At 47.8% G+C, this 24,948-nt stretch overlaps 1 protein-coding gene across 2 annotated transcripts in view; it reads left to right on the plus strand.

The window, feature by feature from the left end:
• TSC1 (TSC complex subunit 1) overlaps window positions 1-24,948 on the plus strand; it is a 302,457-nt gene that overhangs the window by 210,930 nt on the left and 66,579 nt on the right. For both annotated transcript variants that reach the window (XM_086924753.1, XM_086924752.1), the window contains exons 14-17: window positions 21,289-21,871; window positions 22,700-22,743; window positions 22,929-23,095; window positions 23,548-23,730. In XM_086924753.1, coding sequence (XP_086780879.1) covers window positions 21,289-21,871; window positions 22,700-22,743; window positions 22,929-23,095; window positions 23,548-23,730 — 977 coding nt within the window. The remainder of the gene's footprint in view (window positions 1-21,288; window positions 21,872-22,699; window positions 22,744-22,928; window positions 23,096-23,547; window positions 23,731-24,948) is intronic.

Here is a 24,948-nt window from a genome sequence, read left to right on the forward strand (position 1 = left end):
TCCTGGTGCCCACTGACTACTGGCTAGTAGTCTCGAACTTGGTCCCCTCTGCTTTCAGGTGTCATCTACCTTCGAGATCCAGGCTTGGATCCAACTGAACTTTCTTCACTGGTCACCGGCCAGCATCTTTTCTTCCGGCTCCTGGTCCGTCTACGAGGATTCCCGACGTCTTTTCAGACCTATGCAGCTGCAGCCCCTGGGCTAGGTAACTTCGGCATTTCGGTGCCCCAGCATAGCCTCACTATCCAAGGGTCAGAATCTACTTTCGTTTTCTCCCTACCAGGTCGGGTTCGCCCGAGAACACTAACTTTCTACTTCCTAGCTACCATAGACTTTTGTCCGCATCTCGCGTGAGAGTGCACACACTGCACCCGAGTCCCCTAGGCCTCCTAGAAGTAATCTAACGATTCCCTAGCCAAGTCCTAGCGATTCCAAAAGCTATTAGTACTGTACTTACCTGCTAGGAATTTCACATTCCACTTTTAGAGTATATGGTTTTCCGTGCCCCTCGGGCATTTGTATATACTGTGCTAACTTAAGTATTTTTGTAAGAGTTTTGGTTTGTGCTTAGTACCCTGTCCTCATAAAGAGTACAGGGCTGTTGTGATTCTTAATAAATAACTGTTTATTTTCATAACACTTGTGTGGTGTCCTTTCACTTGGTATTCAAGGGGTATATGTGTGGTAAACAGCTGGCTTAACACGCCCTCTCGAGTCTTTAGCCTTAGACTGCTCGTATCCACGCTACTAGGATAGCTGGTCTATAAGGTTGACTTACAACCAATCATCAATAAGGGTTGCTGGACTGATACATAGTGTTCACTAGAATAGTGAGCACTGCATATCAGGCCACCTTCTCACATTGGTGAGCAGCGGTTGGGATTTGAGCTTGCTGTTGTTTTACCACACGTATCCTAAGAATATCTTGTTGAAAGATCACATAAAGTACTGTTAGGTACATATAACTAAAGCTTAGAATACTCTGAGTTCTACTGAACCAGCTGTTGTAGCTCCTCAAGGCTTAGCACACCTTGGCTGCAACTCTAGCAAGGGATCAGTAGGTAACACAAAGTGTAGGTAGGTGCATCACTTACACCACACTAGAAGCAGTATGTCGGACAAAGGTGGAAACACTGAGTCTCCCCTTGTCAGTTGACCCTCCACAGGTCATACCTTCAAGATATACTGCGCTTAGCTTCCATGAGTTACGACAGGTGTGTACTCTCAGGAAACTAAAACAGGGGTCTAACCCCACAACTGCTTTTCTGATTGGTCTCTTAGAGACTTATGATGCAAGGAGGGCTGGTAACCCAGACCCTTCTACTTCAGAAGGCAATATGCCCTCCCTACAGGGACCCTTTGAGAGCCAGGACCATCCCCTTCAGGAAGCAGATGATGCTGATGATGAGGATGATGACTTGGTGTCTGGGGGTGAGGCAGATCAGGGACAGGTAGAAGTCGTTAGACTAACCAGGACCAACTTAAGCAGACATGAGAGGGATTCTAGGGGAGCCCTGGGACCACTCTCAGGTCAGCTTAACATTGGGAATGGACGAGCTAGGTCTCTATCTAGAGGCTCTGGCAGATCCCTTCATACCAATGGCTCTCTAAATTCCTCTCAAAGAGGAATGACATCTCCCCAGAGGAGAATGTATGCAGCTAAGGAAAAGGCAGCCAATCTGAGGATTGCAAGGGAAGAACTTGCCCTGGCCAAAGAGAGGCTTGCCTTTGCTAGAGAGCAACAGTTGAGTGGGGCAGTCCCCACTGGTGGCAGCATTGTACCTAGCAATAGGGAAAGGAGTTTTGATACAAAACACCTTGGTAAGATAGTGCCCCCCTTTAAACAAGGGGATGACATCCACAAATGGATTACTGCTTTGGAGAGGGCCTGCACTGTGCAAGGTGTTCCCCCAAGTCAGTGGGCAGCTATCTTGTGGCTCTCCTTTGAAGGTAAAGGAAGAGACAAGCTCCTCACCACAAGGGTAGAGGATGCTAATGATTACCAAATCTTGAAAAATGCACTGGTTGATGGGTTTGGCCTAACCACTGAGCAGTACAGGGTGCTGTTCAGGGATACCCAGAAAACTCAGTCTCAAGATTGGGCTGACTTTGTAGATTGTGCCACTAAGGCTTTTGAGGGCTGGTTGCTGGGCAGTAAGGTTACTGATTATAAGGGATTGTACAATTTGATGATGAGAGAACAAATTTTAAACAATTGTCAGAACCAGTTGTTGCATCAGCATCTTGTTGACTCAGATCTGACCTCTCCCCAAGAATTGGGAAAGAAGGCAGACAGATGGGTTCGAACAAGAGTTAAACAGAACCAGGGCCAGAATCAAGGTGGTCAGAAGAAAGCAGACCAGAAGGGTAAAGATTCTAAGGGGGAACAAAATGACCAGAAGTCTTCGACAGGTCCCCAACAACCCAAAGAGGGTGGGGGTCAGGCTCCCCAAAAGAAGAAAGAAGGCCAATCTAAAAGGTGGTGCCAATACTGTAAAAGTAAAACTCACTGGTTTAGTGAGTGCACCAAGAAAGGAGGAGGGCAGACTCCTGCCACTGCAGCCCCTAAGGCACCTGTGCCCCCTAGTACAGCCAGCAGTGGTAGTGCACCTCCCAAGGGTTTAGTAGGGTTAACCCTGGGTTCTGAGGGGAGTGACAACTTAGTTGGCACCCTCACTCAGGCTGTCCTTGTCAGTACAGGGGATATGGATATATCCCCTGACATAAGTCCCAATACTTTGGGCAAATACAGACAGACACCTTTCATTAATGGAAAAATGGCTCAGGCCTATAGGGACACTTGTGCCAGTGTCACAATGGTGACACCTAGCTTTGTGGACCCTGGACAGATCATGCCAGGTACAGAATTCCTGGTGACCAATGCAAGCAATGTCACTACCAATCATAGTATGGCAATTGTAGCTTTCTCCTGGGGAGGGGTAACTGGCCAAAAGAAGGTTGTAGTTAGTTCAGACCTCCCAGTGGATTGTTTGTTGGGCAATGATTTGGAGTCATCACAATGGTCAGAAGTGGAGCAGAGGACTCACCTGGCAATGTTAGGCTTGCCAGCACATGTGTTTGCTGTGACCAGGTCACAGGCCAGGAAATGCCCCACTGAACCGGTGCTGGATCCTGGAACAATGGACCAGACACCTTCCAAGAAAAAGAGCAGTAGGGTTAAGGCTGTGCCTTCCCCCTTGCCCCAGGTTGTGGATCAAGTCTCAGAGGAGGCTGACCTACAGGAATTGAGGGAAACTGAGCCTAGAGAGTTTGAACTTGATCAAGTTGAATTCTTGGGTTCAGGGGGACCCTCAAGGGAAGACCTGGGGAAGGACCAGTTAGACTGCCCTTCTCTTGAACCCCTCAGACAGCAGGCTGCTGCTGAGGCTGCTGGGAACGCCACAGGTACCCACAAGGTATACTGGGAAGATGGACTCCTGTACACTGAGTCAAGAGACCCCAAGCCTGGCATGACCAGGAGGCTGGTTGTACCCTTGTCTCAGAGAGGTTTCCTACTTACCTTGGCCCATGAGATTCCCTTAGCAGGTCACTTAGGCCAGACAAAGACTTGGGACAGGCTTGTCTCACACTTTCACTGGCCTCACATGAATGAGGATACCAAGGAGTTTTGTCGCTCCTGTGTCACTTGCCAAGCCAGTGGTAAGTCAGGTGGCACAACAAAGGCCCCCCTTATACCAATGCCTGTGGTGGGGGTGCCCTTTGAAAGAGTGGGGATTGACATTGTTGGGCCAATGGAACCCCAGACAGCATCAGGGCACAAGTTTATACTGGTGGTAGTGGATCATGCCACCAGGTATCCTGAAGCTATTCCACTTAGGACCACCACAGCACCTGTGGTGGCAAGGGCCCTAGTTGGAGTGTTCTCCAGAGTGGGCTTCCCTAAGGAGGTTGTCTCTGACAGAGGTGCAAACTTCATGTCAAGCTACTTAACTGCTATGTGGAAGGAGTGTGGTGTCAATTACAAATTCACTACACCCTATCACCCACAATGCAATGGGCTTGTTGAAAGGTTCAACAGGACCCTAAAAGGGATGATTCATGGACTACCTGAAACACTCAGGCGTAGATGGGATGTCCTGATGCCCTGCCTTCTGTTTGCTTACAGAGAGGTCCCACAAAAGGGGGTTGGCTACAGCCCTTTTGAACTTTTGTATGGGCATCCTGTGAGAGGCCCCTTGTGTTTGGTGAAGGAAGGATGGGAGAGACCTCTCAAAAAGCCTGCAACCAACATAATGGACTATGTACTTGGTCTCCGCTCCAGGATGGCTGAGTATATGGAGAAGGCATCTGAAAACCTTAAGGCCAGTCAAGAACTTCAAAAAGCTTGGCATGACCAAAAGGCTGTCCTGACTGTTTACCAGCCTGGACAGAAGGTGTGGGTGTTGGAGCCAGTGGCCCCAGCAGCACTCAAAGACAAATGGTCTGGGCCCCACACAATTCTTGAGCAAAAGGGAGAGGTCACCTACCTGGTGGACCTTGGAACTCCCAGGAGTCCCCACAGGGTACTCCATGTCAACAGGCTCAAAGCATATGTCGACAGGAAGGACATGAGCTTGCTCATGGCCATAGATGAGGGGCAGGAGGAAGAGAGTGACCCTCTCCCAGACCTGCTCACTCAGAATCCTGATGATGGGTCAGTAGATGGTGTTGTCTTTTGTGGCAGCCTCTCTGAACATCAGCAGAAAGACTGTAAACAGGTTCTTCAGTCTTTCAGACATATGTTCTCTCTGACACCCAGTCAGACCAATTGGTGCACCCATGAGGTTGACACTGGTGACAGCCTGCCAGTCAAGAGTAAAATCTACAGGCAGCCTGATCATGTTAGAGACTGCATAAAAACTGAAGTGCAGAAAATGTTGGAATTGGGAGTCATTGAACCCTCAGATAGCCCTTGGGCTAGTCCAGTAGTTCTAGTGCCAAAGCCTCACACCCAAGATGGTAAGAGAGAGATGAGGTTTTGCGTAGACTACAGGGGTCTCAATGCAGTCACTAAGACTGATGCCCATCCAATACCAAGGGCAGATGAACTTATAGATAGATTGGCTTCTGCCAACTACTTAAGTACATTTGACTTAACAGCTGGGTATTGGCAAATCAGGTTAGCTGAGGATGCCAAGCCCAAGACAGCATTTTCAACCCCTGGTGGGCATTATCAATTTGTGGTAATGCCCTTTGGTCTGAAAAATGCACCTGCCACCTTCCAAAGGTTGGTGAATCAAGTCCTTACTGGGCTGGATGACTTCTGTGCAGCATATCTAGATGATATTGCTGTCTTTAGCTCCACCTGGGAGGATCACCTGGTCCACCTGAGGAAAGTGTTAGAGGCTCTGCAAGCAGCAGGCCTCACTATCAAGGCCACCAAGTGCCAGATAGGGCAGACACAGGTTGTGTACCTGGGCCACCTTGTAGGTGGAGGCCAGGTTCAGCCACTGGAGAGCAAAATACAGTCAATCAGGGACTGGGCTCCTCCAACCACCCAGACTCAGGTTCGAGCTTTCTTGGGCCTGACTGGATACTACAGAAAGTTTGTCAGGAACTATGGTTCAATTGTGACACCATTAAATGAACTGACAAGTAAGAAAATGCCAAAAAAGGTTCAGTGGACCGCAGGCTGTCAAAAAGCATTCGATGACCTAAAGCAGGCCATGTGCACAGCACCTATCCTTAAGAGTCCAGACTACTCCAAACCATTCATTGTCCAAACAGATGCTTCTGAGTTGGGTGTGGGAGCTGTTCTTTCTCAACTGAATTTTGATGGTCAGGATCAGCCCATTGCTTTTATAAGCAGAAGGCTGACCCCCAGAGAGAAGAATTGGTCAGCTATTGAGAGGGAGGCCTTTGCTGTGGTTTGGGCCCTGAAGAAGCTGAGACCATACTTGTTTGGCACTCACTTCAAGATTCAGACCGACCATAAGCCCCTCTTATGGCTAAATCAGATGAAGGGTGAAAACCCCAAACTGCTTAGGTGGTCCATTTCCCTACAGGGGATGGACTTTACAGTGGAACATAGACCTGGTACTGATCATGGCAATGCCGATGGGCTCTCCAGATATTTCCACTTAGAACAAGAAGACTCACCTGGTCAAGGTTAGCTTATTGTCCCAAAGTTTGGGGGGGGTCATGTAGGAGAGTAGGGTCTGCAATCCTATGATCACCCAGATTTTTTGCTTTTGTTTCACTGGTTTACGACTTTCTCTGGCTGTGGGCCTGCCAATCAGACCCACAGCCTGGCTGTTCTCTTTCTAAATTACCTCATGTACCCTAGGTGCATCTACCAATTGGTACTGGGCCACCTTATCAGACCCTGTAACTCAGGGCATAGGTGTACCCAGGGCTGCCAGGGGCTGCAGCATGTATTATGCCACCCCTGGCTGGCCTCCTAAATTTGACACAACTGGCTGCATGACAGCTGGGGCAAAGTCGTGTAATCACCCTTTGCTGTAGGTGTAGTATACCTATACCTAACCCTAAAATGGACACACAGATTCCTATCAGTCACTCCTATGGCAGGCCTTAACAATCCTGAAGGCAGAGTGCTTGGAATCGTGTGAGATGGTGCTCTGGCATGAGCTGAGCCTGTCTGCAGCTTGCGGAACCAAGTCCTAATAGCTGTTCCATGATATCGCATACCATATACTCTTAAGTGCATTATAATCCTCGCGGTTAAATGCTATCTTTGGTATTGCTTTATCAAAACATGTCGAGTAAGGTGTCATACGAATTGGAATACTAACCCCTCGCCAATTCTGGCGACGGGGTTAGCATTCCACCCTTCTAGAGGGACACGACATGTATGTAACTGTGAACCCCGGTTAAAGTTAACTGAAGCCTCAGCTCCACAAAATGGATGCTGCCACCACAGACACGAGTCTGACCTCCTGCTGCTGGGAGTCCTTCCAGCGAGGGAGGCCTGGACAAAGGGTTTCCTGTCCGGGGCGGTGCTAGCACCGTCCCAGACATGGTTTTGTGTATCCTGGGTAGGCAGGGCTTTTAAGGAAGGTGACTGCTGAGTGGCACCCCGGTGCTCACTACGCATAGGCCAGTCAGAACCAGTTCCAGGGGCACACCAGCCCCTGGCCTGGGGAAGTCCGGCAGGGGAGAGGGGTGTAACCACCCCCCTCCTGGTCCCACCCATAGGCAGGACCTAGTCACCGGGTCAGCCCCCTTTTTTAGTATAAAGATAGGAGCGGGCCCCCTGTTCAAATTAGATCATCTTTGGAATCAAGATACCACTTTCTTCTAAAGGACTTCACGATTTCTTCTTCAAGATTCTCCCTTGTGGCTAAGGAGTAGTCACCCTGCATCAAGCGGGCACCATCCTAAAGAACACTGCGGTCTGCTGCAAGTCCTTCATCACGAATCCGACGACCCAGCTCGACGAGACCCGGCTTCCCTGGCACCTCTGACCTCTACTCACCTCTACAGCCAAGCTGAGAACCGTGAGTGCGACGAGACCTCGAGGGACCGACGATCGCCAAGACTGCACGACATCTTTACTGCAAGCCCACCGTGTCCTCCACTGGTGAGTGCTTTGGGGTCCGAGAAGCCCCGACCCTGCGCAGCTCCAGCACCCAAGGTCAGCCTCCCTGCATCTCCACGATCTGCGTGGGGCCCTTCTGCTGTTTGCTGTGCACCGCGTTGTTTGGCTACTAGCCGGCTGGCTTGTGGCCTTCTGAACGACGCCCAACGACTTCACGACTGCTGGTCTGGTTGCTCCAGACTGGCCCTTGCTTCCTTCTTGAAGAGAGGCACCCCGGACCCTCCTGGTCCACTCCAGACGCCATTTTAAGTCCACCGCGTGGGCTTGAATTTGCCAAGGCTTTGTTGCCCAATCCTGGGTCCAGCGACGCCGACAGCTTCTATCTTCGTGGGACAGCTCGATCCTCCATCCTGGTCGCCGACAACGCCTCCTGGTCCGTGAGATCTTCGAGCTACAGCGTCACCCACTCACCTTGTCGAGGTGGCTACCATCCGGTGCCCTCCTGGTGCCCACTGACTACTGGCTAGTACACAGTTATTACCCATGCATCTTACACAGAACCATGGAGAAATAATGCACCCAGATCCCAAACAACTGAACCTAGCGATCTGGCTCCTGAGGTCATAGAGTTTGGGTATTTAGATTTACCACCAGAATGCATGGAAATCATTAAGCAAGCAAGACGTCCTACCACCAGAGCATGCTATGCAGCAAAATGGAAGAGGTTTGCTATACACTGTAACAGTAAGAACATCAACCCTCTGGACGCATCCACTAAACAAATCATTTGCTATTTATTACACTTACAGCAATGTAACCTAGCATATACCTCTATCAGAGTTAATCTCGCAGCTATAGCGGCGTATCTACAAAACAGGCAACATCTGTCACTGTTTAAGGTACCAGCAATTAAAGCTTTCATGGAAGGACTCAAAAGAGTCATTCCACCAAGAAGACCACCTTCCCCAGTCTGGAATCTCAACATAGTGCTTACCAGACTAATGGGGCCACCCTTTGAACCTATGCATAGGTGTGAAATACAATTCCTCACATGGAAGGTGGCCTTCCTCATAGCCATCACGTCACTTAGAAGAGTAAGTGAACTGCAGGCTTTTACGATTCAAGAACCATTTATGCAGCTACACCAAAATAAAGTGGTTCTTAGAACAAACCCAAAATTCTTACCAAAGGTTATTTCAGCATTCCACATCAATCAGTCAGTGGAATTACCGGTTTTCTTTCCAAAACCACAAACAGTAGCTGAAAGAGCCCTACATACACTGGACGTTAGAAGGGCCATATTGTACTATATAGAAAGAACACAAACTTTCAGAAAGACAAAACAGCTATTTGTTGCGTTTTCTCCTACACATAAAGGCAATCCCATCTCCAAAGCGGGCATTGCCAGATGGATTGTAAAATGCATTCAAATATGCTACTTAAAGGCAAAGAGAACATTAACTGTTCCTCCTAGAGCTCACTCTACACGTAAACTAGGAGCATCTATGGCATTTCTGGGAAACATTCCACTAGATGACATATGCAAAGCGGCTACCTGGGTTACACCGCACACCTTCACAAAACACTATTGTGTAGATGTGCAAACAACACAACAAGCTAGAGTGGGATAAGCAGTATTAAAAACATTGTTTCAGACAGTTGCAACAGACACGGGCGACCACCGCTAGGGAGAGAACTGCTGTATAGTCTATTCATAATGTACCATCTGCAGCCCATATGCCTCGAACGGAATATGCTACTTACCAGTATGCATCTGTTCTTGGCATAGAGGGCTGCAGAGTGGTACATGCCCTCCCAGCCTCCCCGGAAACCTGTGTCTGTTCCAACATTATCTTATTTAGATACACTTACATGGGCACTCTTATCTGTATTCTACTATACTACTCCATCTAACCCTACTATGGCAAAACAATCTAAGGATGGAGCCGATGCCCATGCGCACTACCAACCAAGGGAGGAGTCACCAAGATACAAAAGACTCTCCAAGAGAAAAACAAAGTGCAATCATCCGAGCCCAACACCAGATGGCGATCTATTCATAATGTACCACTCTGCAGCCCTCTATGCCAAGAACAGATGCATACTGGTAAGTAGCATATTCCTTACAGACTTCCTTCTTCCAGATCCCTGTGATCAAAGATTTATTGGAAGGCTTGAAGAAAGTATTCCCTCCTGTCCGGCTTCCTTCGCCTTCATGGGAATTGAATGTGGTGCTGTCCAGATTGATGAAGGAGCCTTTTGAACCTATTCATAAGGCTTCGTTGCAGCACCTGTCCTGGAAGGCGGCGTTCCTCGTGGCCATTACATCGGCCCGCAGGGTGAGTGAAATTCAGGCGTTGTGTTGCCAATGCGTACTCACCCTAAATTTCTTCCCAAGGTTATTTCTGATTTTCATGTCAACCAGACCATAACTTTGCCTACGTTTTTTCAGAATCCTTCATCTCCAGCGGAAAGGACTTTACATTCCCTGGATGTTAGGAGGGTGTTGAAATTTTATCTGGATAAAACCAAAGATATTCGTAGGTCAGATCAATTGTTTATCAATTATGGATCAGTCAGGACCGGTCTTGCTACCTCCAAAGAGTCCATTTCTAGGTGGATTGTGTCCTGTATACAATTGTGTTACCAAAAAGCTAATAAGACCTTAGGAGGTAAACCTAAGGCTCATTCCATCAGGGGCAAAGCTGCCACGACTGCTTTGCTACGTAATGTTCCAATTGCAGAAATCTGCAAGGCGGCCACTTGGAAGTCGGGCCATACCTTTGCTAAGCATTACTGTCTGGACACTGATGCCAGGACAGACGCTCAGGTTCGGCAGGCTTCGCTGCGAAATCTGTTCGCACAGTAGTGGTGTTATGTCTTTATTCTCCACCGACTCTTTGGTCTGGGGATGGGCTTGCCATTCTATTCACTAGATTATGACTATACACAGAGATCCCCTACTACAGAAGGAGTAGTTTCTGCCCTGTAACTCTAGTTCTATAGTAGGGGTATCTCTGTTATAGACATAAGCGCCCGCCCTCCTCCCCGGTGGAGAAAGATATTCATGTAAGGAATGCTACAGGTCTGGCGTGTAACGCCTTCAAAAAGAACAAAGTAAAAGGGACCTGCTGTGCATTCTGGGATACTGAGAGTTCTGGAAAGTTTTCTTAAAGGCACAGTATCCTGTTTGAGCCACATAATGGCAGCCTATGGGACTTGTCTGTCCATACCTTCCTCTCTATCATTCCGGAGACTTTTGCTGGTAGAGGCAAGTTTCTCTGTGGAGGAAACTGGGCAGGCTGTGCTGTTTGTGTGGTGTCTTTGGTGGAATTTCTAGTTGAAGTACTGGACAGTGTAGCCTGTGGATATAGGCTGCATTATCTGTCTTTAAATTATCTCTTAAGTGTCTTTGCAGTTCTGCAATTTTTTGACACCTTGAGATTATTTTTGATTGCTCCGGGGTCCACGCACATGGGCGGGACTATTCACTAGATTATGACTATAACAGAGATACGCCTACTACAGAACTGGAGTTACAGGACAGAAACTACTCCTTTTTTTTCTGCCTGTGGATCAGTATCGTCACCGAGAGGTTCCAGAGTTTTTGGAAAGAAGAGGAGAGAATAAAGCAGAAAACCTCCGAAAAGTTGGAGTTGGAGTTTTCATCTCGCAATCAAGAACACAGAGCCGGGACGACTAAGAAGGAGAGTAAGATAAGAAACTTCGACATCCAACAGAGAATGCGCATAAAGGGTGCCCCCTGAGCTCAGGAATGGACAAAACCCCTTTCAAATGTTGCCGAATCGCCACCACAAGTATGCGCAGAAGGGCCAGCACCCGGTTTGCAACCTCTGCCTGCCAATCGACCAAGAAAGCAAGGATTGCAACGCCTGCTCGGCATTCACCCCGAAGACCCTCAGAGTATGGGTCAGACAGAGGAGAGCGAACTACGCCATGCAGGGCTAAGGGCAGCCTCCGTCGCTCCGGGACTTGGGCCTCTCCAGCGGAGAAGAGGACAACATCGCCGAGGGACCAGAGGACTATACTGTCGTAGAGACCGATATGAGGTCGACAAAGGAGGTAAGAGACTTCGACCCCTAACACCCGGACATACTCTCGAAAATCCGAGCCAAAGTCCTCGAAAGGAGCACTGGCGTCGAAGCAATCGACAGCCACAGCTGCGTTTATGGACAAACAGCCCTGCGGCCTTCCTAGCCGGCGAAAACTCAAGAGAAACCTAGGTCGTCAAAGCCCGCTCCCGAAAAGGCACGCTAGACTCCGAAGAAAAAAGAGCCGAAGGAGACTTCGACACCAACATCGAAGAGAAACGCCGAAACTCTTGACGCCGACCAAGCAGTCGAAATGGAGAGGAAAAAGGGAAGGCACGAGGCCGAAATGGATAGTATCCTCCAGAGAAAGAAGGATTTCGACGAATGGATGAGCAGATACACCACCCCTTCGATGCCCTAGACGGTTGTAGAAGTCAAAGAGAAGTTCTCCTCTGCCGAATACTCCCAAAACCAGCAGGACAAGGAGGGTTTATATTACTATGAGGGAGAAGGCGAGGAAGACCAACAAACTAACTTGGGGTCGACATCCTCGGTGGCGCCGAACCTGGATTGGCAGGACCTCTACGCCGAAAGCACGGAAAAAGACGTAGAATCATATCCCTCGAGGCCTTCGCCGCCAGATGACATTGGCATCTATACCATGGTCATCAAGAATGCTTCAGCAACATAAGGTAAGGGGTAAAATTTGAGGAATTGAAACCAAAAGCTTGCTTCCTCTTAGAGACCCTGCTCCCCATTCAAACTTGGAGCCAATTCCTGCCCATGCTTCCAAGTATATTGGACCAGGGCAGGGAAGCCTTCAAGGAGCCATAAACCTGCAGGTCTGTCACCCCATGAACAGAGGAAAAATATAAACATTCATCTGAGGACCCACCATATATCCAGGGATCCGAACCAGCTGACTCAATTATTACAGCAACAGCCAGGAAGAGGGCCAACATTCCCGCAAACTCAGGGCCACCTCCAGTCAAGGAAAGTAAGAGGATAGACCTCACAGGAAGGAAAATCGAGAGGAATGCAGCAGTTCACTGGCGCATTGCAAACTCCAATGCCCTAATAAACAGACATAGGTACCAACATTGGGAGGAGGTCGGACAGCTGCTCAAACATTTCCCAGAACAATACCAGCAGAGGGCAACACACCTGGTGGAGGAAGGCAAGAACATGGCCAACACCTGCCTGAAATCGGCCCTGGATGCGGCAGACACATCCAGCAGGCTCATAATGATTGGAGTGACAGAGAGGAGGCATGCCTGGCTGAGGATTTCAGGTTTCAAGCCGGAAGTCCAGAATAATATTCTAAACACACCCTTCAATGGGGAAACCCTGTTCGGTACGCCAGTAGACGAGAAACTGACACAGCTCAAAAAAGAGAATAAAACTGCAAGGTCCATGGGAGCGCTGCAGTTCAGAGGAATGAGAAAGGGCACCCCCTCAAGGAGACCAAACGGCAGAGGAGAAAACCAGCTGGGAACGTCCCACCAGACCTTCCAGCAAACCTATCAGTGCAACAACCAAGCGCAACAGCAAACCTGGCAGTACCAACCTAGGGACCAGTCCTTTCGGGGGCGACCGAATGGACGGGGACAAACGAGAAGAGGGAGCCAGCAACCCACCTCCAAGTGACTTCGCTGCACTGAGCGTGCCCACCCACACACCACCTCTACAGGGGTGGCACAACAAAAGACTCAAAAAGCAATTAGACGCACACAAAAGAGAGATGAGGGGACATAAAACACCGATAGGAGGCAGACTAAAATACTACTTCCATGAGTGGTAGAAAACAGACAAATGGATACTGAACATCATACAGTTCGGATACTGTATAGAACTGGAAAGGAAGCCACCAAACAGGAGGCCAAACAACAGAACGCGCTCAGCAAAAGAGCTTGCGCTCCTCCTGCAGGAAGCACAAGAACCCCTCCGGAAGGAGGCAATAGAAACAGTGCCGTTCAAAGGAAGAAACAAGGGAGTGTACTCCAACTTCCTCGTTTCAAAAGTGGATGAAACGTTAAGACCCATCTTGGACCTACAGTTCGTAAACCAATAAATAAAGACTCAAAAAGTCAAAATGACATCCCTACAGGAGGTTATTCCTCAAATAAGAGACGGGGATTTTATGTCCACTATAAACCTCAAGGACGCCTACCTACACATTCCCAAGAACAAACAACACAAACATCTACTGAGATTTGCCATCAACAAAGTGCACTACCAGTTCACAGCCCTGGCCTTTCGACCAAAATCTGCACCAAGGGTCTTCACAAAATGCCTTGCAGCTGTAACTGCGCACCTTTGGAGATAGGGAATTCATGTATATCCCTACCTCAACGACTGACTGGTAAAGGCAATTTCCTACAAAAAGTGCCAACTACATGCAGAGCAGGTCACACAAACGCTGACAGAACTGGGATTCTCAATACACTGGGGGAAATCCTCAATGGAAACAGAACAGGTGAAGCTCTTCCTGGCCGCACAGATCAACACCATATCAAGCAGGGTGTTCCCCAGCTAGAAGAGAACACTTGCCCTGCTGAAGGAGAGACTTCAATACCGGAAGGGGCAACCTCTGACAGTAAGGACAGCGAGGACAGCGAACAAGCTCATGGGGATGATGGCGTCCTGCATACACCTAGTCCCCAATATTCGACTCCACATGAGACCATTCCAGGAATGGCTGCAACAACAATGGTCACAAGCAACAGGGAGTTGGGAAGATCTAGTGGTTGTTACGCATGCAGTTAAAGTGGTGGAACAAAGAGAACATAACAAGGGGGAAGCCATTTACACCACCAACTCCAACAGTGACCATCACCACAGACTCATCCCAGATGGGATGGGGAGCGCACATGAACCAGCTCAAGGTAAGGGGTCTGTGGACACCAACAGATGCGATCAGACACATCAACTATCTGGAACTATAGACCGTGCTCCTGGCCCTAAAAGCCTTCCAGAAACAACTGTAAGAGCAAAAGGTGCTAATACAAACCGACAACACCACAACAATGTTCTATATCAACAAACCGGGAGGAACACAATCAGTAGCGCTATCAAACCTAGCGCAGAAAATATGGAAATGGGCCATCCCATTACAAATAGACCTCCTGGCGATACACCTACCAGGAAAGGACAACCTGAAAGCAGACAGGCTCAGCAGACAGACATCAGCATCCCACAAGTGGGAGCTCAATACACGGGAAACGCAAAAAATATTCAAAAAGTGGGGGACCCCAAAAATAGACCTGTTTGCAACACACAGCAGCATTCTTGCGGATCTGGAGGCACAACTGAGCCAGCTGGTGATCCATCCCACGCATGAGGGTGGGCATATCCTGGACCCCATATTTACAAATCTAACAGGAGCTGGGGTGCTGCGGCCTAGCCCAGTAGCCTGGTCTGATCATTTTCTTGTGAAATTTCACCTTATGCCCAAGGACCCTCTCCTTAAACCTTTAGAGAAAACTGCTTGGAAACGCCCCTGGAAAAAACGAAAGCTTGTTGATTTTCATAGATTACTTGATGAAAATCCGCTGGGTCCCCTTAGTGATGTGGAACTTGGCTATGATTTATTTTGTGACTGGATTACTCGGGCTCTTGATCTTCTGATCCCTTCTACTTGGAGTAAATGTCGCTCCCAAGAGCCCAGCCCTTGGTACAACAGCACCTTGTTGCCTCTGAAAAAAGCTTGTAAACAGGCTGAAAGGTGCTGGCATAAAACCTATGAGGCTGGAAATAAAGTAATGTATCTTTCTAAAGTTAAAATCTATCATAAAGCTATTTGTAGAGCCTGTGCGGCCTACTACGCGCTAGATTTCAAAACTTACTCCAATCCTTCTAAATTGATTTTTAAAGTTCTTAAAGATCTGACTGCTAAGAGCCCCAGCAGCTGAAATCCGCTCAGTGGCACATTGTGAAGACTTAGCGGCCTTCTTTCTTGAAAAAATACAGACCATTTACCGCTCCTTTCCTAGCTCCATCCCACGGGGTGAGGCCTCGAGGCCTAGCTGTACCACTGATGTGGTCCTTTCGATTCTTCCCGATATGTCGGGTGAAGTATTCGACAGCTTGGCAACTAAGGTAAAATCTGGGTCCCCTGCAGACCCACTTAGACCGGCACAGTTGAGAGAATCTTCTACCCGATGTTTGCCACATCTGCGCCACCTTATAAATGTATCTTTTTCATCAGGTATAGTTTCATCTAAATGGAAACAGGCCTATGTCTCTCCAATTCTGAAGAAACCCACATTGGATCCTCTCAAATTAGAGAATTATAGACCTATTTCTCTACTCCCATGGGCCGCGAAGGTAGCTGAGGCCCATGTAAATAACATCTTATCTGAACATTTGCAGAGGGTCAATATTTTGGATTCGTCCCAGAATGGGTTTCGTGCTGGCCACAGCACCGAGACGGCCTTACTCTCGATGACGGAATATCTGCGGACGGTGGTGAATTCTGGTCAAACTGCGGCACTGGTGTTATTTGACCTCCATGCTGCATTTGACACAGTCTCCCACTCGATACTGTTGCAACGGTTGGGAGACGCAGGTGTCTCTGGCATGGCACTTGATTGGTTCCGATCTTTTCTGGCAGATCGCTCATTCAGGGTTGCCACTTTGCCTTTTGAGTCTAAACCTTACCCTTTGGAATTAGGAGTTCCTCAGGGTTCCGCTCTGAGTCCCACACTTTTTAATCTTTATGTGCAGCCGCTGGCTGCGGTCACCAAGCTTTGGGGTATGACTGTTGTCTCCTACGCGGACGACACGCAGCTGGCGGTTGCTCTCAGTGGGAACTCTGACCTTGATGCCCTGAGGTTTCGAAATGGTCTCTTGGCTGTGGCTGGCTGGATGACAGCTAACTGTCTTCAGCTCAATGCCAAGAAGACGGAGGTCCTGATCGTGGGCAAGCAGAGCAACCTAGGGGCGATAATTGGTGGCCCCCAGAGCTAGGCATCACTCCTACCCCGGTCTTGGAGGTTAAAAACCTAGGTGTCTGATTGGACCTGGCCATTTCTTTCTGTGGCCATACAAAAAGAGTAGCAGCGACCTGTTTCGGGATCTTAAGTTGTTTGAGGCCCGTATTAACATTCTTTGATGCCCCCACTAGGCAGTTGATTATTCAGGCAACTATCTTGTCCCGACTTGATTATGCTAGTTCCCTCTTGTTAGGGGCTAATCAAGCTGAAATTGCCCGGTTACAATGTGCACAGAACGCTGCGGCCAGGGCCTTTGTAGGCTTACCAAGGTTCTGCTCCTCAAAAGGAACAATTCGTGCACTACACTGGCTACCGATGGCGCAAAGGATTGATTTTAAGACTTTGTCTCTCCTTTAAGATTCTCAAATTGTCCTCCCCTCGGATTCTTGAGAATCTTCTTACCCCTTACATTCCGTCTCGCTCTCTGAGGTCTCTTGGTCAAAATCTGGTCGTTGTCCCACGTTTCAAGCTGTGCAGAGTAGGTGGACGTTCCTTTCGTGTTCTGGCCGCAAAACTCTGGAATTCACTTCCATGCCATATTCATGCCTTAGATGACTTACTTAAGTTCAGGAAGGCTATCAAAACCTTTCTGTTCCCCCCTGAATGCTAGGATTTCTTCCCTCTGGTTCTCTGTTCTGTGTAGTGTTATGATTCTTCTGCCTATCCTAAGCGCCGGGACGCCCCTTTGCTGGGGCAGCTGTACGCTATAGAAGTTTGCGTAACATAACATAACATAACATAACACTCCAGAATGCAAAATGCCAATACTTTGCATCCAGACAGCCAGGCCAGCAATCCCAGGGAAATGCCCTATGGATAAGCTGGTCGAAGACATTTGCCTACGCTTTTCCCCCGATACCACTGACACAAAGTGCTCAGCAAATGCAGAACCAGCAACATGATACTGATACTGGTAGCACCACAGTGGTCCAGGCAGTCCTGGTTCTCGCAAATAGCAGAGATGGCGCAGGGACCACTACACAAGTTCGCAAGAAGAAGAGACTTGCTCTCCCTGCAGAAACAGAGGGCCTGTGCCTAGCAGCTTGGCTCCTGAAGACTTAGAGTTCGCACACCTAAAACTCCCCGAGAGCACGCTGCGGGTGCTACGGGAGGCAAGTAGACCTACCACACAGAAGTGTTATATAGCGAAATGGAAACAGTTCACCCAATGGTGCATCAGGGGAAAGCTCCACAAGAAAATCACCAAGGAATCAACAGTGCTAAAATATTTGACACACTTGCTAAAAACAAACCTAAGCGGTACCTCGCTAAGAGTACACCTAGCAGCGATAGCCTATACAAGAGGAGAGACTGGGAAAAGCTTCTTTACATCTCAGGTGGTAAAAAGATTCCTGGAAGGGCCAAGCAAATCGCCCCCCCAAAAAGGATGCCACCGCCAGCATGGAACCTTAATGTAGTTCTAACAGGACTTATGAAAGCGCCTTTTGAACCCATTCACAAGGCCTCACTACAGATGCTCACAATAAAGACCGCCTTTTTGGTAGCAATCGCCTTGCTACGCAGGGTAAGCGAGCTGCAAGCGCTAACACTACGAGAACCCTACATTCAAATTCACAATGACTGGGTGGTAATGAGAACAGACACACACTTTATGCCAAAGGTGGTGTCAAAGTTCCACATAAGCCTAACAATACAGATACCAAGTTTCTTCCAGAAACCATCCACAAGCTCAGAGAGGGCACTGCACACGCTGGATGCTAGAAGGGCAGTGATGCATTACATTGAAAGAACTAAAGATCATAGGAAAGCAAAGCAATTCTTTGTGTCTTTCGCAAGCAGTTTCCTGAAGACAAGTAACAAAGATTGATCGCACAGACTATCCAATTCTGCCACAGGCAGGCAGGCCAAGAACTACAAGGAGCGGCACAAGCCCACTCTACCTGGAAAAAGGGAGCAACAATAGCCTTCCTGGCAAACGCACCCATTCAAGACTTTGCCTGGCGGCAACTTGGGCCTCGGTGCACACGTTCAATAAGCTCTACTTTGTGGATATACAGATGAACAAGGAAGCACAAGTAGGACAAAAAGTGCTTCAACATATATTCAACAACCAACGCTCATCTTCTACCCAGCCGCCACAAACTTAACAAAGCTCTATAAAGTCTGTGCACAGCATAGTGAACCCAGAAAGATTCATGCTGCAAAACTAATAGTTTCTTACCTGTTGGATGTAGTTTTGCAGTTTGAAGTCTTTCTGGATTCACTAGCGAACCCACCCACCTCCGCCAGAAAGATGAGACAGGAGGAAGGGGATTAAAAACAATTCTTTATAAGGAGGGGAAAAAAAGACTTTGAAAAAAGGGAAAAGGATAAACCAAGATGGCACAAAGACAAGAAAAAAAAGAATCCGAAGATGGTGCCCAAAGGTGGGAGCTACTGGAGGAACCACGCAGACATCACGTGAGTACACCAAATGGTGGGACGTCGACGCCCACCTGGGCCACGAAAAAAAAGAGAAAAATACTATGATTCCAGGCACCCCCACTAGACCGCGGAATAATGCACAGCATAGTGAATCCAGAAAGTCTTCAAGCTGCAAAACTACACCGACAGGTAAACTATTTGTTATCCCATAACTTAAATAAGTATCCGAGTGAGCTTCCCTTTTAGTTCTCTTGGTTTTTGTACCAAAGGCCATGGTTGGTCAATTAATTAAGTGTGCCAAGGATTCAAGAAATCCATTGTTCTGAACGAAGCCTTGAATCTTTGACAGTTGAGGACTTAAGAGAACTCCTGTCTACAATTAACATTGTCCAGACTTCTGTTCAAATACTTATTACTGTCTCTGGTTGGGCTACTCTAGCTCAAACAATGTAAGTGTCCTGTCCTGTTTTTTGTGGTTGGATCCTAAACAATAGTCCTCAGTCCTCATTAGGCAGAGGCATGAGAGGACTGTAGCTTTTTTCTAAGGAAAGGCTTGCTGAAAAACTTCTGGTTCATACAAGATTGTTTCTCTGTATGTCGAAGTTCTTTGGTATTGTGGCCAGCAGCAGTCTTTCATTAAGGGTAGAGGCCCCTCTTTTTTTTCTGACGAAAAGAATGAATGTCAGGTTGAGCAAAGGTACGCCGATGGACAGGTCATGCAGCCAAAGCAGTATACATGCGGTAAATGCGGAGGCGCCTGGATGTCTGAGCTGAACATTGTTGGGCTGATATCACAGCTCAGTGGTATCGACCTCACCCTGCAAAGCACCTCTAGGACCTCCCCCCTCATGAAGAGGGGTAGAGTCACTGATAGCCTCGGACCTGGGCCCTTCAGTTTTAAGTCTGAAGTGGCCAGGACCAAGTGAATCATGGGCATCTTGTTAGAGTGGGGTGGGGGCGTCCGAAGTCTCTCTGAACCCATCCCAATCTGTGATGAGCCAGGAACTGTCTCCTCCTCATCTGCCCCTCACTGGTGACCTGAGGTCAACCAATGAGAGGAGGCGGCGGTAGTACTAACCCTTCTGGAACCTCTGAAGCTTCCCACCCGAGACGCTGGAGCAGGTAAGTTACGTTTTTTATAATGTTTGCACTTGTGTGGATGAATATATATGTGTATTTGTGAGTGTGTGGTGTGTGCCTGTGTAAATTCATTGGTGTGAGTGCATCTGTGTCTCTCCCACCCCCACCTCTTCTCTTATTACTTATTGTGGTGTTCTTGATTTGTAAGTATTCTTCATCATCGCCCCGTCCTCTGCAACCAACAAACACCAGAGGCATGTGGGCATATTTAATTTACTTGATACCCAACTTTTAGATGAGATGATTTTTGTACACCTTGTAGTTGCAGTGTGGGATGGCCACTGTACAGTGGCTGGTGATCAATAAATCAGTCGGGATTTGTAGAGCGCGACTATTCACCTGTGAGGGTAACTAAGCACAAGTGAGAACTCTAGCAACCACTCACCCTTCTCCAATGAGCAGATGTCCTTTTTCTTCCTTTCTGAAGATGATCTGTGGTAGGGAATTCCGACAAAAAGTACTTTCACCTAGGCGGGCAACAATGCTTGTATTCACTCAGCAGGATTCTTTAAATTGCTCCCCCTTCCGTTCGTGCATTTCTGCAAACTGTGAAATAGAAATGTGTTTTTATATTTGTTTGATTTAGCCGATTAGGCATCTCATAACGTTGAAAGCTTTTGGAAGTTTTGTAGGCATTGCCTACCGCTCTATCAGCTTGTAACTTATCTCGTCTTCTGAAGTTTGTGTTAATAGAAGCAGCTAGAGTAGGCTATGCAGGGACATTTCACATCCAAAGCAGCAGATGCTTGCAGCAGTAAATGCATTTCTGCAGCTCTTCTTAACTTGTTCTGGTATAATGCCAGTCCCCTGACTCCCAAGCTAGCCAATCACTAAAGTAATCATGTTAAATACTCTGGTCTTAAACTGTTGTCGATTTCCATGAGGAGGCTGACTCCCTGGTCCTAGCTTTGGTTAGAGCCCTGTGCCTGATTTTTTTTCCATTTCAGAGCCAAAGAAGGTTGCACCTATTGTAAGCCATTGTATTCCGCGGCCTGGCACAGTTCTTTTTCCAGGTAACCCCCAGTCCTCCTCCCTCCTCTACACTTGAACCCTCACACTTCTGGTATTTGGTCTTGCACACATTAGTGGTGAGGAAGCACACTGGTGGTGAGGAGCAGGGAGCTTCAACATTCGAACTGTGGGGATTTTTTTTATTTGTTGTGAATATTCTCTACTCACACCCATTGTTTTCTTTTTTGCAATCTATTTAACCCAGCTGCCATATTTCAGGAGTTGTCTGAGATCACAACCGCTGACCGGGATCCTCTGGTGCGCCCTGGAGGCTTTGATTCTCCCTTCTACCGTTCCAGCGAAAGCCTTACAGGCTCTCAGAAGAAAGCCTTGTCCTCGGCCAACAGTGGGCAAGGAGCCCACCAGAGCTTCTGTCACTCCTCTTCTGCTGCAGATAAGCTGGGGCAAGATGGGTGGTGTGAAGGAACGAAGCAGGCATTCACACCCATTGAAAGACCCAGCGGAGGCCCAAGGCTGCCTGAACCCGAGGAGAACCATGATGTGCAAGAAACCTCCAGCAGCATTGTCACACCCAGCCCTTGCAAAGGTCCGGCGCAGAGGAGATCGGGCTTCCCCAGCAACAAACAACTCTCTTATGAACACCTCTTTGAGCTGGCCTTACCCAAAGCAGCTAACCTCTTTATCTGCAAGAAGTCCGAGGAGCTGTTCAAGAAAGTGAAGGGAAATGTGGAGGAGATGGAAGAAGGTAGCACCTCGCTCTCGCCTGCAGAGGTCCTGGATCGGCTCATTCAGTTTGGAGCAGATGCTCATACGAAGGAGCTCAACAAGTAAGATGGGGCAAGACTGGTCCTTCTTTTCTTTGCTGGGCTTGAGTTGGGAATTAGACTGGGGATGGTTTTGCAATGTGGTATTGCGTTTGTGGTTTGGTTTTTGTACTAATGAGAAGGTGAAGTTAAGTGCACATAATCTCTGTTACTAATCAGGGTTACAGATTGTACTTGTAGGCCCCTCATTTGGGTTGTGTTTACATTGTCCCTTCCTAAAAATAGTTACTGACCTTCTGGGAGTGAAGAGCAAGAATAGTCAGAACAAGACTTACCTCTAACTTACGGAAATGGAGGTGACGTAGAGTGTGTCAATCTCCAATAGAAAGCATTTGTTGCTGCTTTGGAGATGAATCATGTAGTGCTCTCCTAAATCTAGGTTGGGCTTTGCGTTGCCCTCACACCAAGGCTAGACTTGGACTACACCAGATCATCTTTGAGAGGTGAGTGACGCATATTGATCTGGTGATATTGGAACCCCCGGGTGCTCAAGGGTCAGCATTGATGGCATGCTCTACTGCATAAATGGTTCAGGACACAAACCGGAAGGAAATTACCTTTGTACAAATGGGACAAAAGCTGAAAAAGATTGCCCCTCACGAAGTGTAATTGGATAGTGGCATGATGGGCTCAACTGTCTCTGTAAATGGCTAATAACCTCCCACTGCGAGCAGATTTACAGGTTTCTGGGGGAGAGGGATGAAGGCCTTAAAAGATGGTGGGCGGTAGTGTGTGTAGTAGTGACTTGTACCTTAAGTGTTTTTATTTTTTTACTTTGTCATTTGAACCGTAGCTTGAAACAGGCTGGTTTACTGTCCTCCTTGTTTGCAGGCTCCCTCTTCCAAGCAAAGCAGCAGACTGGACTCATTTTGGTGGTAAGTTGCTCGAAGTAACCTTTGGCAGGGGAGGCTCTTCTCTCCATATATGCCAAATCTGCATCGATTTTGGGTCATCACGAGTTTGGTAATCTGTAGTATTCTAAATGAGTGCAGTACAATCCTCCTTTTGCTAACCCACGCTTACGGTTTCAAATTATTACCATACATTGTCTTGGCTGCAGGATCTCCCCCATCTGATGAGATCCACACTCTGCGAAACCAGCTGATACTGTTGCACAACCAGCTGCTGTATGAGCGCTTTAAGAGGCAGCAGCACGCCTTGCGCAACCGCCGGCTACTGCGAAAAGTCATCAAGGTGACTGCGCTGGAGGAGCAGAGTGCTGCCATGGTGAGTGGAAGGCGTGTGATGGCTGTTATGACTCAACTGCCTGGCTTTGCATTCTAGGATTGAATGGATAACAACTGTGGGGCTCTTGCAAGTGACGCACAGAACATTAAAATGTTATTTCTATAGCCTAAAGGCTTGTTTTGGATGAGTGTGAAGTATGTCCATCAAACAGACTTGCTGGGAGTGTGAAGCATGTGGAAGCAATCCGGCCCTTTGAACTAAGGCAACATACAGAACATTGGCATAGTCCAGATTGTGACCCCAGTAGCTGCTTGATTGTTGGGCGTGCTGTACAATGAAGTCAAAATGATGTGCTTTCCTCCGTTTTCTTTGAGCTGAGCACTTCAAAATGTCAGATGTATGATTAGTGAGCTGATTGTACACCAGTTTGCTTGTTTTGAGAACCAGAGTTCAATTGCGTGAAGTTACACATTGTGCCTCCTGCATTGCAGAAAGATCAGCTGAGGCTCCAGGATGCTGACATTCAGTGTCTGAAAGGAAGTCTGAATATGGAGCAGACTCGGTACCAGCACCTTGAGGAGGATCGCATGTCAGTGGTGACGCAGCTCCAGGGGCAAGTGCGACAGCTGCAGCAGGACCGGGACCAATTCTTCAACCTTACACAGGAGCTGCAGGTGAGCTTGATCGGTACAGCGGTTATTTGTCCATGATGCAGAGAGACCCAGAAGATGCTTGGTAAGTACGTGTACGTATGTGAGACTCTTTTTGAAGGAATTTAGATACCTGCCATGTGTTTTGTGTGGTAGTTTTATGCTCTTCAGTCACTTTTGTAAGTATACTCGAATACTTGTCTGCCTGAAAAACTATAAGCGTAAGAATGAAAAGTAATTCAAGACTAAACATTGCTGAGTGGGAAATGACCTTGGGGCACTGAGCATGTGGAGGATGAATGGAGAGAACCTGAGAACTCAGCCAGTAGAGGGTTGGGGGCAACTTGTAGACTTCTTAGCGTCAGGGTGAAGTCTGATTGATACGGCTGCTGTTCACACCATAGGCTGACTTCTCTCCTCTCATACCCTCCCACGCTGCTTCTTCTGATATATGAACGCAAGGGATGGCCCCGCTGGCCTGGACACGGAGTTCATATTAGTTTGCATTCCCTCCTTTCTATGCTTCACCAAGAACATACAACTAAGGAAGAAAACCACTGACCAGTTGACATGGTATCCACATGTTGAGTGCCACCCAAATAACCCATGGAATTTGATGAGAGGTAGTACTGCATGTCGGTTGTGTAATGACCAGGCATTTCTATTTATTTTTATATTTTTTTTTAACAAATTTTTTATTACATTTTTGTCACAAACATACAGCAATTGGAACAATTCCCATCTCCTCCCCACCTCAGGCATTTCTATTTATGTATGTCCTGGAGACTTCACCCCCTTCATCGTCCTGCGAAGAACGGCATCTAGATCACTGTCTGAGGCATTGGTTTAGAGAACGATGTACTTGCACCATGTGCTTCTGTAGATCCCATGCTGTGCACTCCCATGTCATCTAGTGTTGGGCACAGATGCTGCAAGATTTATCCTCGAAGATGTTTTAGTTATGTTCCACAAAACCCACAATGCACCAGAACATAGTTTCCATATTAGAATTTTTTTTTCTGCAATGAGATTCGAATGTGTTGAGTGCCCCAGGACCATCTTTCTGCAGAAGCTGAGAACTTTGACATTGATGCACCAGAACAATAACTTCCACATGTGAGGATCTTCGTTTGACCATTAGCTGTTTCAAAACAGTCTTGTATATCTGTTGTCTGCTTGAGAGCTGTGTTGGATGAAGAAGCCCGGTTTTTATATATGGAAATAACGTGTGCTGGGGAAAGG

This window comes from Lissotriton vulgaris, chromosome 5 (assembly GCF_964263255.1).
Source record: "Lissotriton vulgaris chromosome 5, aLisVul1.2, whole genome shotgun sequence".
NCBI lineage: Eukaryota > Metazoa > Chordata > Amphibia > Caudata > Salamandridae > Lissotriton > Lissotriton vulgaris.